The following is a 15,602-nucleotide window of genomic DNA, read 5'->3' as shown; positions in this document are numbered from 1 at the left end:
CAAATTACATCTTTACTATTTATCAACTCTGTGATCTTGGACAAGACAGCTATTCTGAGTCTGAGTTTCTTTAAGTTGAGCTAATAATTCCTATGTGGCTAGTTGTTATAAAATTTAAACAGTGTTTGTCAAAGTGCCTTATAAAGTATTAAGCACCATATACATGGAAGTAAGGCATTTTGTATGTTACATGAGTACGTACATGCATCTCTCTCTGCCATTCTGTATACAGATATATGAATATATATATTCTGCCAGCATCATCATCATCACCTAGGAAGCTTTAAGAGATTCAGAATCTTGGCATTATCCCAGACCTACTGAATCAAAATTGGCATTTTAAGATAAACAGAAGATTCATATTAATGTTTGGAAAGCATTGCTCTGTGTGGTCTAGTGACAGTGAGACCTCTATCTATCTATTTATCTATCTATCTCCCCACAAACACACATATACATGTAGCAGCCAGAGAGCTATGCAGTGATACCAACAAAGGAAAGTAGATTTATTATCTTGAGTTGATAAAAGAACAGCCTAGAACGCTACTTCTTATTTTAATTAGAACTGACCTTCAATAGTAATCGAAGGGTAAAAAGTATTAAACGGCTCATTCCTGGAATGGTGATGACAGTCCAGAATGAGGCAGAATAGATCACTGCACTGAATTTTTGACTAAAATAATCTAAGAAGTCCCATCCAATTTTGTAATTCTACCCTACATGCACACTTGCGTATTTACAGATATATACCGTAACCACAAATATTATATTCCTATTTTCGATCTATACCTTTAGATCTATTTTGTATGAGCCCAAAACTACAGATGACAGATTTTTTTTTCTTACTTTCAAGCTTTAAAACATGGGCTTCTAAAACAATAATACTATATTGATTAAATCTAGTGTTAGTTTTCAGAAAGAGTATAATTTGCATTCCAATTGCCATCTCAGTGACTATTTCATTATTTGCAGAGACTATTAAGAAAAACATAGAACATTTGAAATATTTTAGTAGTGCAATTGAAACTCACCATAATCACCAAGCAAATCCATTAGACATGTGAACACCGCTGTCATTCAACCACAGATAAAGGAGTGGTTACCAGGCTTGTCAATGCAGTCATTTACTAACACTGAGCTTTTGGCTCATGACAAAAGATCTAGGCAAATATTCTTGAAGGTATACTTATTCATTTATATGTTTTTGGTTTTGTTTTGGTTTTGTTTTTGATATACATAAAGCTGTACATATTTAATGCATACAGCTTGATGAGTTTGAAGATAAGTATACACCATGAAACCATCACCACAATCTATACCATAAGCATATCCATCACCTCCAAAGATTTCCTGCCATCCTCTATTATTATTTTGTGTGATAATGTAAATGATCAGGACCCTATGGGGCTCTCCTGGGACAGACCCCTCCCCTATACCCTCTGCTTTAGCTCCTAGCATCTGATGCATATTTCCTGAGTTTTTCAGATGTTTAAACCACCACCAAATGGAAGAAATTAACTACTTGATGATCATGAGCATGTAGTCTGAAACTTCTGATGCCTAAGGATTGATAATGTTAACTGCCCAGTTACCTCAATCTCAACCAATCAGAGAATTGTGCATGAGCTGATCACATACCCTGCAACCCCTCCCCTCACCTGGCCTTTAAAATGCTTTTCTGGAACCCTGCAGGGAGTTCAGGGTAATTTGAGTATGAGCCACCCGTTTTCCTTGCTGGTCCCTGCAATAAACCTTTCTCTGCTCCAAACTCCGATGTTTCAGTTTGTTTGGGCTCACTGTGTGTTGGGCACACGAACTTGCATTTGGTAATAATTTGAGCACTTAACCTAAGATCTACCTTCTCAGAAAAATTGTAAGCATACAATTCAGTATTGTTAATGATAGGCACTATGGTGTACAGCAGATTCCTAGACTCATTAATCTTGCATCACTGAAACTTTATACCCGTTGACTAATAACTCCTAAGTTTCTGCTTCCTCCCCGCCCCTGGCAACCACAGTGTGTTTAGCCACAGTGGAAGAAAATAAACCTAAGACATGCTTTTATCTTATTTGAAGTTTGTGAACTAAATAAAAGAATATGCCTCATTGATGCATGCTATGACTGTTTAGGGAAAGCATATTATTTAGTTCGTTTAGTTTTTACTGCATACATTTTAGTAAAAATGATGTTATATCCATGTTAGGTGTTTACACCTTGATTTATCGTATTACTAAAGTATTGGTTTTTCAAATTTGTAGATGCTGATATGTTTTCCCTTCTTCCCAGCAGCAATGCTCCTTAGATCCACTTCAGCAGGACGTTTTCATACACTGATGATCAAAAGAGTCCATGATACATGGAATCTCAATCCTGATCATTAGGTGAAACAATTCAAAACTCACTTCTAATTTACATACCTTCAGATGAGACAATATCGACAAAATTATAAATAAAACTGACCCTGGGATACCCAAGAAGATCATCCTTGAATTTTCATTCTCACTAAGATGTTGCCATGGTATTGGTGCTTTTATTTAAACTTAGAAAGAAGACAATAGAATTTTAACTATCCCATGAGATGCATTAATGAGGATAAATTAGGATTTTGGAATTAACATATACACACTACTATATATAAAATAGATAACCAACAAGGACCTACTGTATAGCACAGGGAACTATTTTTAATATCTTTTAATAACCTATAATGGAAAAGAATCTGAAAAAGAAAAAAAAAAATATATATATATATATATATATATAAAACTGAATCACTTTGCTGAAACTAACACAACATTGTAAATCAATTATACTTCCATTTAAAAAAATAGCTACAAGAATATATTTTAAAAACTGTTCTATGAAAATGTTCATTTTCATCAAATTTTTCCTCTAATGAGACTCTTCTAAATTATGATTTATTTAAATTTTAATTGAAGGTTTACAGATTTGCAGTTTGTGCTAAGTTTAATTTCTGTTTAAAGAATTCTGACACTTATTTTTAAATCATTACTTTGTGTCTGATTTACCACATTTTTTACAATGCATTTACCACTTCATATAAATTATACAAAGTAGAGGTTTGGTCTGCATCAGCTCTCAGCCACTGCTGTACAAGGCTTCTGGAAGAAAAAAGGAGAAATGATCCCATCTCTGAAGCTCATTTGGGGAGAATACTATATAAATTTGTTCTTACTGTAAGGTTGAAATTAATCTTGATTTCCTGTCAAATGTATAGGGATTTTACAATATAGTTCATAATAATGTTTAATTACTCTAGGGTAGGAGTTAAAATAAACAAGTCACGGACAGTGTTTATCTATAAATATAGCAGATGGTGTGGGACTGAGGTTGGTTATTAACTCTGCCGACTTTAATTTCATGGTTATAAAACACAGTAAATCTCACTGTTTATAAAAGTTGGGAAAGAATCTCCAATGGGCTTCAGTAGCCAAGAAACCTTCTGTAACATTAATCTCTCTAACTGATATTTGGTATCCTCCTAGGGTGCAATATTTAAGATTGTGGAGTGACTGCTAGTCACATTAAAATTTTCACTGGGATCATTAGCTCGCATTTCTGTCATTGATCTATTATAACTTTGTTAATGAGTTCCATGTGAGTGAAATTTAGTGAATGAGACAATTCTTTCTAAGCCTTGCTAGGTGAATGTTTAACAATTACTTTAGGCAGTTATATATCTAAAAGATAGCCTAATTAATCAAAATCATACCTTTTTTCTTATACAAAGATGAATTGTAATACCTAACTAGGCAAGATGTACTGAATAATCAGCCAGTGTACATTATATACATTTACATTTAGGTCATGAATCTGCCTAAAATATCACAAAATGCCATAAAATTTAAAAAGAAACAAAATAATTTATTCTTAATATTCCAACTTATTTAAATACAAGAGTTGATTATGATCACTTACTTCACTAAAAATCTGTATGCTTAATTTGATTGAAATTAATTCTTCCCCCCAAAAGGATCACTCATAAAAATGGTATTATTTGAAATAGCTCAGTTTTTCCATTCCGACTTTCTAGTGAATAACAGAATTATTTTATAACCACAAAAGTGAAAAAAAATCACAAGCTCTACCTCTATTGTTTTTACATTCAGAAGAAGTTGATTTTTCACTTCCCAAGAAGGTCAGACTTTTATAAATATAGGATAATCTGATATATGAGTTGGGGATTAAAACAATCTTGAACTAAAAATGTCTTAACTGTGTTGGAGGTCAGACACCTTGAGAATGAGTTTTCAATGACAAAATCCTCAGTTACTTTTCTAGCTCTTGTATTGGGCTGCTTCTCCTGGACCCACCCTGAGAGTTTTATAACTGATCTGAAACAGTCTGGCTCCTGTGCTTTCTACCAATTAGTCTCAGCACAGATCTCAAACCTTGGCTTCCAAGGAGCTGGCTTCTGAAAACATCAGCCCTGGGTGGAGAGAGGCTGAATGGAACTGTTGGTAATATACCTTCTCATCTCCTTTCCTGCTCAGAGCCTCTTGTCACTCTTGTCATTGGATGCAATACCTCGCTACTTGATACACTCACTTCCACAAAAAACTATCCACTCAGACTTAGACTTCCAGGTCTCAAAATGCATGAAACATCTATAAAAGACAGCAAAGGCTCTGTCAAGTGGAGGCTTTATCTGTTCTCCACCCCCTTTTTTTAAGCCTCAAAACCCACCTGAACAAATTATCATCAAATAAATTGGTTATTGTGTTATTGGTATGTTTGACAGTCATATATATGTGTTGACTTGAATCAAAACTAGGGATGATTTCACTTCAAAGTTATCAATAAAGTCACCTAAAATAGATCTATCAGTTAAGTCTACAGATTACATCTTCTTGTCTTATGAGTTGTGAAGTGAGGGTGGAAATGTGTTTAGGAAAACATGGTCGAGAAGACAAGGGCCACAGAATGGCCAAGAGGATCCCTTCGGTAAGGCAAAAATAGGTAAAAACAATAGAAAGTGAAGGGGCTAAAAAAGGGAGACAGAATAGTGGAAATAACAAAACCGGATATTGAAGTGTCTAGGTAGAGAGGCAAAGAGTGTGATTGGTTTAGGGAGTCTCCTTTATGTACTTTAAGAATTCATAAATACTGTGGGTCTTAGGGAAATGAGATATTAAAAGCACATTCATACAATCACTCTTGTAAAGAAGGACTCTTTTTTCTGTATCACAATGTGTAGCTTTAAATTACTGTGGTTTTTTTTTTTTTCCTAGTCTATGTATAAGGTACAATGAGCTGTCTTATAAAATGTAATCATTTTCCTAGTCATGGTTTGGGAAAAACAAACAAACAAACAAACAAGCACACAACTTCTATTATGAAATTATATGATTAAAGGGTGAAAAAAAGCTGTTAAAATTGAATAAAAGTACACCCCGTTTCACCCAAATCTATAATATTTTATTAAGATAATGTCATAGAAATAAAAATTGTTGCCTTATAATACAAAGCAAATTACAACCCACAGGATAAAGATAATGCATGACTTTTAAATACTTTCATCTCATTTTCATTATTTTCTTTCAGATTATGTGACACTGCATAATGTCAAAGGCATTGCACTGCATAAAGAAAAACATGCAAAGGACATAACTCTCAGCAGATTTCATTCCCCCTTCAATGGTCAGTGAAAAATCCATCCCCTAAAATATTTTTAGTATTTATTCTCTCTAAAAATCCAGTAATTAAAAAATATCTTTTGTTTCTAGAAGTCATCTATGCTGTCATGTGCATGACAGTCATCTGTGGAATTCTTCTCTTGGTGATGGTCAAACTGAGGTAACTGGATGCAATTCAGAAGGGAAGGACTAGAAAGGGACCAGCCCTGTGAAAGCACATTTCACAATGGCAGAGCTTACCAGGGCTGAGAAGGAAAGCTTCTCCATTAAGACTTAGGAAACCATTCTTAATGTGGGATGGGTACATGAAAATGTTACTCTGTCTTCATATGTAAGGTAAATGTGATCACAGGGATTCTTTCATGTTGCATTTTATAATCACATATGCATTGTTCTCCCAATAAAATGGCTCCCAATCATTTCCCTGGTTTTCCTACAAAACCCAGATTGAACTTTGCTGCATTCCTTAATCAGATCACTTGCAGGATTAATCAGCTCATATAATGGACCTGCTGTGTACTTCATACACTTTAAACTTAACTGAAAATTTACTCGTCACTCTAATTTCTTATATGCTAATGAGCTTTATTCATATTTTACCATGTAGTTATTAAATGAGACATGTAATGAGGCCTCACTGGGTATCCTTAGAAAGACGTATTACTATTGCCTGATGTTAATTCACTCTTCCCAAATCTTCTGTTTCCTTGGCTGCCTTCATTGTGAATGTGAGACCTCAGGTTAGAGACACATCAACTTCTAGATTTCTACATGTCTAGGGTTTAAAATATTTCTACTTATATAACACTTACAAATAGATATAAAGTGGTGTTCAGTTGCTTAGTTTTAATGTTAAAAAACCCTCATATTTAAATATCAATGCTGTTCATTTGCTTATTCATGATACAAATATATACATTTTTGTATACAAAATGGAATACAAATATTCCATCACAGAGGTATAATTTGAGTATCATAAATGTTAATGAAGAACTATATATATTAAGTGTGTATATACATATATATTATATACATACACATAAAATATACTTATCAGTAAGATTAGGCCTGAGGGCAGCAGAGGTGGTGGACATTTCTCTGATCTCATGATGCTCAGAGAAGAAGTCACTAAACTTGATGGTGCTTGTACACATATGGTTCCTCAGACTCCAAGGCTTTGACGACCAGACAGATCAAGTGCAAGATTTAGTGGGGAAGGTGTGTGGTGGTATCAAAGAGTTGGGCACGTGATGAGTGTGTGCTCTGTCTACAGACATTCAAACTTACTTATTTTTAAAAGTAATCCCAGCTAAACATATTCCCTTGTTGGATCCAGCTTCTCTAACTGTTTAATTTAATGCTGACCAATATCAATACCAAACACACTGCTTCTCTCCAAGGCCTTAAAAGTTGTATTTGTATGAAAAGATATTCTTTGAGTTCCAAGATATAGTTTAAAGGCCAACAAATAAGAGTCAGTTTCAAGGGGGAAAAATAGCATTTGGAATTTATTAAACTTTCTTTTATTTGGTTTAAAATATTTGCGAGCATGGTTCAGTTACTAGGCCTGCCTAGATATTCCATCACAGAGGTATTGTTTGAGAGAAGCACAAAAAACTTTCTAGCTTAGCAAAAATCTTCAAGGTTTTCAATCTTTATTTTTTAGTCACTCACTTAATGTATAAAGTTCACATCTGCCACCTTGGTTTTTTTACAGATTACTGTTGTGCCCCAGTTAGATGAGGCCTATATGGCTACTCAAAATTTCCTATATATCAGCTGTTATTTAACCTCCTTTCTTGCCTGTAAAGAAAGACACATTTCTTTACTGGATGACAATGGGAGTGTTATAGGCAAAAATCTTGAATTGACTCTAATATGTATTTAAAAGCAAATCATTCATATTATATATTATAATATTTTTATTAGTTATAATATCACATTGTAATATATTATAATTATATTATACCATTATTATTATATTACATTTAGTTATCAATTATTTTCCATGCAATTTAAATTTGATCCTTACATGTAATCTGAAAGATCCAGACCCAAGGTTAAGAAATGACAAAAGTAAAAGCCATCATGGAAAGAAGGAACAAAACAAAACAGAAGCATCAGTAACAACAAAACCTGTGTTACCTCACATTGGAGATCAATAATACCTTTTTCATAAAGCAGGCTGCTTGCCACTCACCTGGTGGGCAAGTCTAATCCATGTGAATACCTTCTGCAGTAAAGATGAAGGATTTTGCATTTGCTCCATTTTATGCTAAATTAAAACAGCCCTAAATCTTCAAAGAAATTTGCAGCAAAACCAATCATTAAAGTTTAAATATTTGAGAAAGAAGACTATTTTTCTTTTCAAAAATGGTTACTTGGAGATCATAGTTAAGTGCATGATACTTAGAAAGACCATAGAATATTCTACTTTTGAAACTTTATATTCAAAAACTTAATTATCTTCCCCTCCATGCATAGAATCCAACCAAAAAATAAGCACAGACGCATCTGTAAAATCCTTAAAATAGCTTATTGTTAACTTTTACTTTTACTTTGATACAGAACCTTCAGAATATCAAGTCAAAACAAGAGACCCTTCACCAATCCAAATACCTGGAGGACTCATGATTCATTGAGAGTCACGAATCATTAACAATCACTTTCCTTAAAGCAAGTCTTTGTAGCCAGTCAACAGAATATCCTATCCATTGTCAACAAAGAAAATGTTAGGATGGATTTAATGATACTGGATCTTTAAGTATGTTCATGTAAGGTATAATAATTGGAATGATGTTAGATTTGTTTTTTCTTAGGAAAAAATTCAAGTATAAATTTACAGTGGTATCTTTGGACACTAGTATAGAATTACAGAATTACCCTTGAAGGCAAAAAATAGTGTTATTCTAAGCTACACTCCATGTGATTTGTTTCATAGTAAATTTGAGTCCATATAAGAGTAATTGGTTGTATCATAATATAACATTTTATAGTTAGCAGAGTATTTTCTGATCAATTTTATAAATACCTATTAACTGGCCAAAAGGAAACTGCTAATAAAAACAACCAGTATATGTGTCATTTGTATATCCATTTCCGAATCATCAACTACATCATTAGCATTAACTTTAAGTTTCTAAATATATTTGATTAGATGATTAGTCTTAAAAATCGGAAGTGATATCTTTGGACTTTTGTAATTTGAATACTATTGAACTGTACTTTGTTAACTTGATGTTTTTATGTCATGTTCATAAAGATGTAAAGCAACTACACTGGCCAAAAAATCCATGTGCATTTCAATGATATATTTCATTTGTAAATTTATTTTTTATGCTAATTATGATGAATTTCTGCAATAATAACATAACATGATAATTGTGACTTTCTATATTGTTACTATAATGTTACTTTTGGCCTGATTTGACATCAGAATATAAGTATGAATAGAAAATTGTGGAAAAGATGTTTGTTAAGTTTTTGATACATATGTGTTTTTAACTCTCTGCAATCACATTATACCCATTTCTAAGAACACACATGAGTTAGTTTTATCTGTAGTGACACAGAGACTCAAATATTCAAGAACAGGAACATATATTTAGTGATATATTTACAATTAAATATATCACTATTTAAATAAAACATTTAAAATAAAACATTTTCTACCTGTTGGTATCAGATCTATTGCTCTTCACTATACTTCAGATCAAATTGTCTACATTAAATCAAATTTAAAGTTAACATTTGGCTATGTTTACTTGGAATAATGGAAAAGCCATCCTTTATCTTTCCAAACAGGGAAAAAAAATTTGGTGAGTCACAAAGCTCCCTCAAGGAGCTCTCCATATTCCAGTAGCTGCTAATTCTCTTAGTTATGTGAAGAGAATGTAGGTCTTTCCATCTCAAAGTCACTGCCATTTGTTGCAGGCTTGCTAATGCCTGGGAAAAGAACTGTGCCCTAGAAAACAGAGGAACAAAGTCAAGTTGCTTTTAGAAATATGTTTGTGTTGAGCAGAAAAGGGGGAGATGGAGTGTGAAGTAATAACTAATAAAGAGATTAAGCAATTTCTCAGTCTCACACTAGTCAATATAAAAATTAGTAATTGAACACAGGTATAGCAGATTTTAGAATCTTTTATCTTAATTCCTAAACTCTACTGCCAATCACTTATCCCAGCTGTAATTGTGTCATTTTTGTACATAAATAACCAGGAAATACCTGTTTTAAATATTCTTCTCTAAAGTACCATCTATATCAACCTAGATTACATGTCTAGTAATTAGATGCTTTTACCTGTAATAAAATGTCTTAAACGATAAGGAATACATAATATTTCCTATATCAAGAGGTCCAAAGCAGAACATCTCAAAGGTCGGTTGACTTAGCAGTTCAGTGATACCTTCCAGGACTCAAATTTCTCTTTTCCACCCTTTTCATAGTCAATGAATGACTGGCACAGGTCAGACTTTATAAGAAGATGTGGAAATATAGGAATTCAAATTGCCATAATTGATAGTCTAATCCCTGAATCACCTGAGGAAAGGGTGAATTTCCAAGTAAAATCAGAGTTCTACTTAGCAAGGATGAACAGGAGAGGGATCTTGGGTAGGTAGTCAACAGTTTCTGCTACAAAAGTCTAGACTATCTCCTTTGTAAATTAAATGATGCCTCTCATGACCTCAAACAAATAAACTGAACAGTTTGGGCTTAAGTTCTATTTTTCATTGGACTCTTTGCAACTAAAGAGCCCAAATCTAAAACAGTGTTTCTCAGGCTGTCAAGGAGCTCAAGTACTCCCAATTCAGGATTTTTTTTCTATTCATTAACGAACACAGTTCGTCTGGTAGAAAACAATATTGGTTGGTTTGTGTAGGCAAGAACATTTCATCTTCCAGTGAATCTTTTTCCAGAAACATGGAGATCATCCATTCGGTGGCAGGGGAAACACTTGAAGGCTGTACTACTGACCGTCAAGTTACAGGATCCGGTGAGTGATGACATAAACACTACTATCTGGGTTTTTTGTAGGAACTGACATCCAAGCAGAGGTGCACTTCAGAGGACTCATCTGTGTTGGGAACCTCTGACTCAGTAGCACTAGAAAGGTTAAATAAATGTTTCCCAGATTAGTATTAGTAGACAATGTATTAGTATACAATGTTTCCAGATATAATAAAATAAAACATCAGGGGTCCCTGATGCCAAATAAGTGTACCATCAGGACAGAAGGGTCATGCTTAGAAGGTAAAGGTGAGATACAAGCTATGAAGAAAAACATTGGGAAACAAAATTTCCACAAAGAGGAAATTCAGAAGTTATAGATGTTCTGCTAAGAGCAAGCTTCAGAGGCACCTATTCTTTTGGGATCATGCCATCAAAATTTTTCTCTGCAAACAATAAACAACTGGACTAAAACAGTAGAATTTAAAGGTATTTAATAGGAAACCAAAATTTGTTAACACCCCTGATACCTCAATAGTAGAGGTCTTCCGATGTTTGAAGATCAGTTTTGAGGTATTTGGAAGAGTGAAAATGTTGATGGGAACATGTTGTCTAGCATTTCATGTTTGTATTGAACCTTGTTAGAACTGGGGGCGTGCAGAAGGGGGTGTAGGAGTGAGGATCAGGAGTGAGCAGAAGGGGGAGTGCTCAGCATTGTTGGCGGAAGTATTGAAATTCACGAGGATTGTTCATTGTACAAATTATAAGGTGTATTCCACCCATGATGGTAGTTCTTATTTCAAGTGTACAGCTAGGTAATAAAGAAAACAAAACATCATTTTACACATTCATCTGGCTGTCTTACAAATACTGTAAATTTCTTTCATCACAGGTATTAATCATTTTCCATATTTTCTCCCTCCACTCCTGCCATCTTTCTTTCCTCTAATTTTTTTCAAGTTTCATAAAGGACGGGAGGGAAACAACTTCAGGAAAGGAGAAATCAGCAGCAGAATACTGTAAAATGGCTAACAAAGAGGCACCGCCCATAAGAACATTCAGATCCACGCTTTTAGTCATTTCACATCCCATTCTCTTTCACAAATACATTTCAAGTGAAATAACTTATAAAGTAACATAAGTACATTCCTTATCTCATAAACTATCAGCCTGAAGACAATTAGACATCGAAGGTGATACCACCTCACACTTCTGAGAATGGTCATCATCAAAAAGAAAAGAGGTGAATGTTGGTGAAGATGTGGAGAAAAGGGAACCCTCCTGCACTGTTGGTGGGAATGTAAATTGGTACAGCCACTATGGAGAACAGTATGGAGGTTCCTAAAAAATTAAAAATAGATCTCCCATATGATCCAGCAATCCCACTCCTGGGTATATACCCAAATGATATGAAACCAGAATCATGAAGGCATATCCACACTCCCATGTTCATTACAGCATTATTCACAGTAACCAAGATATGGAAACAGCCTAAGTGTCCATCTATAGATGAATGGATAAAGAAGATACACAGACACAGACACACACACACACACACACACACACACAGGAATATTATTAAGCCATAAGAAAAGGAGAATCCTGTCATTGGCAACAACACAGAGGGAACTTGAGGGCGTTATGCTAAGTGAAATAAGTCAGACAGAGAAAGACAAATTCCACATGATCTCACTGATATGGGGAATCTAAAAAAGCTGAACTCATAGAAACAGAGGGTAGAGTGGTGGTTCCCAGGGGCTGGAGTCTGGACAAAATGGAGGCATGGTGGGCAAAGGGTACAAACTTCCAGTTATAAGATGAATAAGTTCTAGGCATGTAATGTACAGCATGGTGACTGTAGTTAACTATTCTATATGTTATACTTGAAAGTTGTTAGGAGAGTAGATCAGAAGAAATGATAATTATGTGAGGTGATGAAGGTGTTAATTAACCCTAGTGTGGCAATCATTTCTCAATATATAATTGTGTCAAAACATCACATTGTACTTCTTAAATTTACCCAATGTTTCATGTCAATTATATCTCAATAAAGCTATGAAAAAAAAAGAATTAATCTTGATTTCCAATCATGTCTAAAAATACATGTTTGAGTCTTTGAATCATTCAGTAGAAAAAAAGAGAAAGTAGAGAGAACTATTAGCAAATAACTTATATTTTTATATAAATATTCAGAAAATTGGTAAGAATAGACAGATTTTGGTTATGGGACTACCAAACCTATGGACTAAGCATGAAGGGAACATTGTTAGTGTGGGTGTCTGACGTAATGCATGTAACCCATGTTTGGACAGGCAACACCTAGAGAAGTTGGCTTCTGCCAGTTGCATTTCAGCTTATTCATCTTCTTTGAGTGACTGGGAGGCATAAGTATACAAAATTATAATCTAAATATTTTAGGGGTTGAAGAAGACAAATAGTCCCTCTTATCTGTCAGGATACCATTTTATAAAGCCACATTCTCATCCTCTGCTGTTCAGAGTATGTCTCTTGGGGATATTCTTTGTTATTAAGACTAAATTTATGATAGTGGCAGCTCTAATATTTTAATTGGTAATTGGTCTCACATAGGAACATAGGAAACAGGTCTGAGTAACCAAAGCCACTTTAAAAACAGGAAAGGATCCAAACATTATACTATTGCCTTACAACATATTATAGCATGTATGTGATGGTAATGGATATTTACGTTTATTTATGCATGGTCTGGTCTCATTAAGCCCTAATGATGAGAAACATATCTTAAAGTTGCCAAGAAAGGTAACCAAAATGCTTATTCACCTGAACTCGGTCCTCTTGGAAAATGAATCAGCTACTTTAACTTTGAATTCCCAGTTCGAGGACATCTCACCTCTTTCTCTCCTCTCCCTCTCCAAGAGGGTATATTTATGAATGTAGAGTATGCTTTGGTATATGCGTGCTGCCTTCTGTATCTTTGCTAGTGTCTGCTGTGAGTGACCGTCCTGTCTGGTCTCTGGTCACACTGCAGCAGAGTCTGCTGAGGATGGCTGGTCCACCCTGCTACTTTGGGTACCGTGGTTCCTTTCCATGGCTTTCAGTTTTGAGGCTCCCATATATGGCAGCTTTCTTCCTCTTAGGTTGGGCCTCTTCTGGCTCCCTAGAGAGGGCCTCCGCATTCTTGCATTCCTCTGAGGAGCAAAAGGGCCATCTACTTTCTTTGCACATAGCTATATTATGCACTATGTTGTTGAAGCTAACTTCAAATCCTTCCTTCAGTCATGGCTCCTGTCCTGCTAGAGTTCCAGTGCAACTATATTTGGCAATATAATTAGTGTAGAACTTTGCTGAGATGAAAGAAGTAAGGCCTCTTATACTGGGATTTTCCCCAAACTTATATGGGTGTAAGCATTGTTCCTCATTTCCGCCCTGGTCCCTAACACCCAGTGAGATCTCTCATGGATGGGATGGGATCGTGACGGTGTAACGGGGGGAGTGGTGGTTAGGAAGGAGTTGGGGCAGGATGCCAAAGCTTAAACTCTCACCTATGCCTTTCTCTCTCCTCCATCTCTCCAAGGTCACCATCTAAAGTGGCCTTTTCTTGCCCTATGTCCTCCATATTTTTTATGCTATATCTTTTAGTGCAACTTTACGACTCAAGTTTGCCAGAGTTGGATCATGATATATACAAGGACGGTTTTATCAATAGAACTTAGAAAGCGTATTCTCTTCACAAAGCCTGGCTTTCAATGCCATTGTTCCTTTAAGTACTTGAAAAGGCTAGATTTTAAGCTCCAACTGAACAATGACTCCTTTGTTCTAAGACTGTACCCAGTCTTTTTCAGGAGTAATGGAGACTTGTTGCTTTACTGGTTTTGGAGCTGTAGAGAATCACGATTCAAGGAAAATGAAAAAAAAAAATGTGATGGCTTAAGATTTTCCATTATGTTTCTATCACAGACATACAATGTTTCAACTAAAAACTAAAGTTATAAGAGAGGAAATAAAGACAAGAGAAATGAGAGGAAAAGAAATGAGGTGATGAGAAGAAATGAGAAGAGAAAACAGAAAAAAAAGAGAACAAGGTGCCAGAGGATTTGACAAATTGGCCCTGTTTCCCTCTTTTTCCATTTTCTGAATTATCTCCACTCTGTTGCAGGCAGAAGACAAGAGGGTGCCTATTACAGGGGAGAACCCCAAATATAAAACCACCTATGAGACAATGCTTGCAGGTCTATTCAGATTAGGCCTTTGGAGGTTGTAGTTTTGTAGATCACTGGAATTATCATCACCACAGGTCAATCAGAGAAGCCCCCAAATCAAACAATTTCCCCACATTGGATTTAATTTGCTTCTCAAATGTAAAATTTTTTTGTTAAAGTCCACAGGGCATAGTTGAGATTTCTGAACTAGAAGTAGTTTGATTCCCCTTAGGAACTGATTTACATTTAAAGTACCTCTGGTTATACAGACTTTTATGATATTTTTATTTTCCAATATATATTTGAATTTGCCTTCATTATCTACCTTATTTATGATAATACTCCTAGTAATAAGTGTAGCAAAGAGGATAGGTTGGGTTATCCTACAGTAACAAGCAATCATGAAATGTCAGTGGATTACAATAACAAAGGTCATTACACGGAAGCTCTGATGCCATAATGGGGAGGTCCAGGCTGACAAAGCAGTTTTTCTCCAGACTATTACCAGAGGTAAATTAGAGATTGTAACAAAGTACATGTTGGGTCTTAAACGTTCCATCAAGGATAATACCTGTCATTTCCACTCACATTTCATTGGCCAAAACAAGTCATATAGCTGCCTGAATCAGTGAAGTATAATCTTCCTCCAGAGAGGCCCAGGGAATATTTGGGGGTAACAATACAGTCTATCAAAATAGCTAGCATTTATTTAAATAATTCTTCAGAACCTGACATTCTTCTAAAACAGGCATTCTTCTAACCCTAACCCTAACCCTAACTTTAGACACTATTTTATACCAGTTCTTGTGGTGGACC

General features: G+C 35.0%; 1 protein-coding gene across 1 annotated transcript in view; it reads left to right on the top strand.

The window, feature by feature from the left end:
* Positions 1-8,302, top strand: part of GFRAL (GDNF family receptor alpha like) — a gene marked incomplete at both ends in the record, with an annotated part of 57,465 nt that extends 49,163 nt beyond the window's left edge. Inside the window, 5 exon segments of the mRNA XM_081247368.1 lie at positions 5,569-5,666; position 5,668; positions 5,751-5,820; positions 8,229-8,247; positions 8,249-8,302. Of these exon segments, the coding sequence (XP_081103494.1) occupies positions 5,569-5,666; position 5,668; positions 5,751-5,820; positions 8,229-8,247; positions 8,249-8,302 (242 nt within the window).
* Between the last annotated feature and the right edge of the window lie 7,300 nt (positions 8,303-15,602).

Source organism: Mesoplodon bidens (genome assembly GCF_964165515.1).
Source record: "Mesoplodon bidens genome assembly, chromosome: 10".
NCBI classification, from domain to species: Eukaryota; Metazoa; Chordata; class Mammalia; order Artiodactyla; family Ziphiidae; genus Mesoplodon; species Mesoplodon bidens.
The sequence above is the reverse complement of the archived record's forward strand: the minus strand, read 5'-3'. Positions and strand labels throughout refer to the sequence as shown.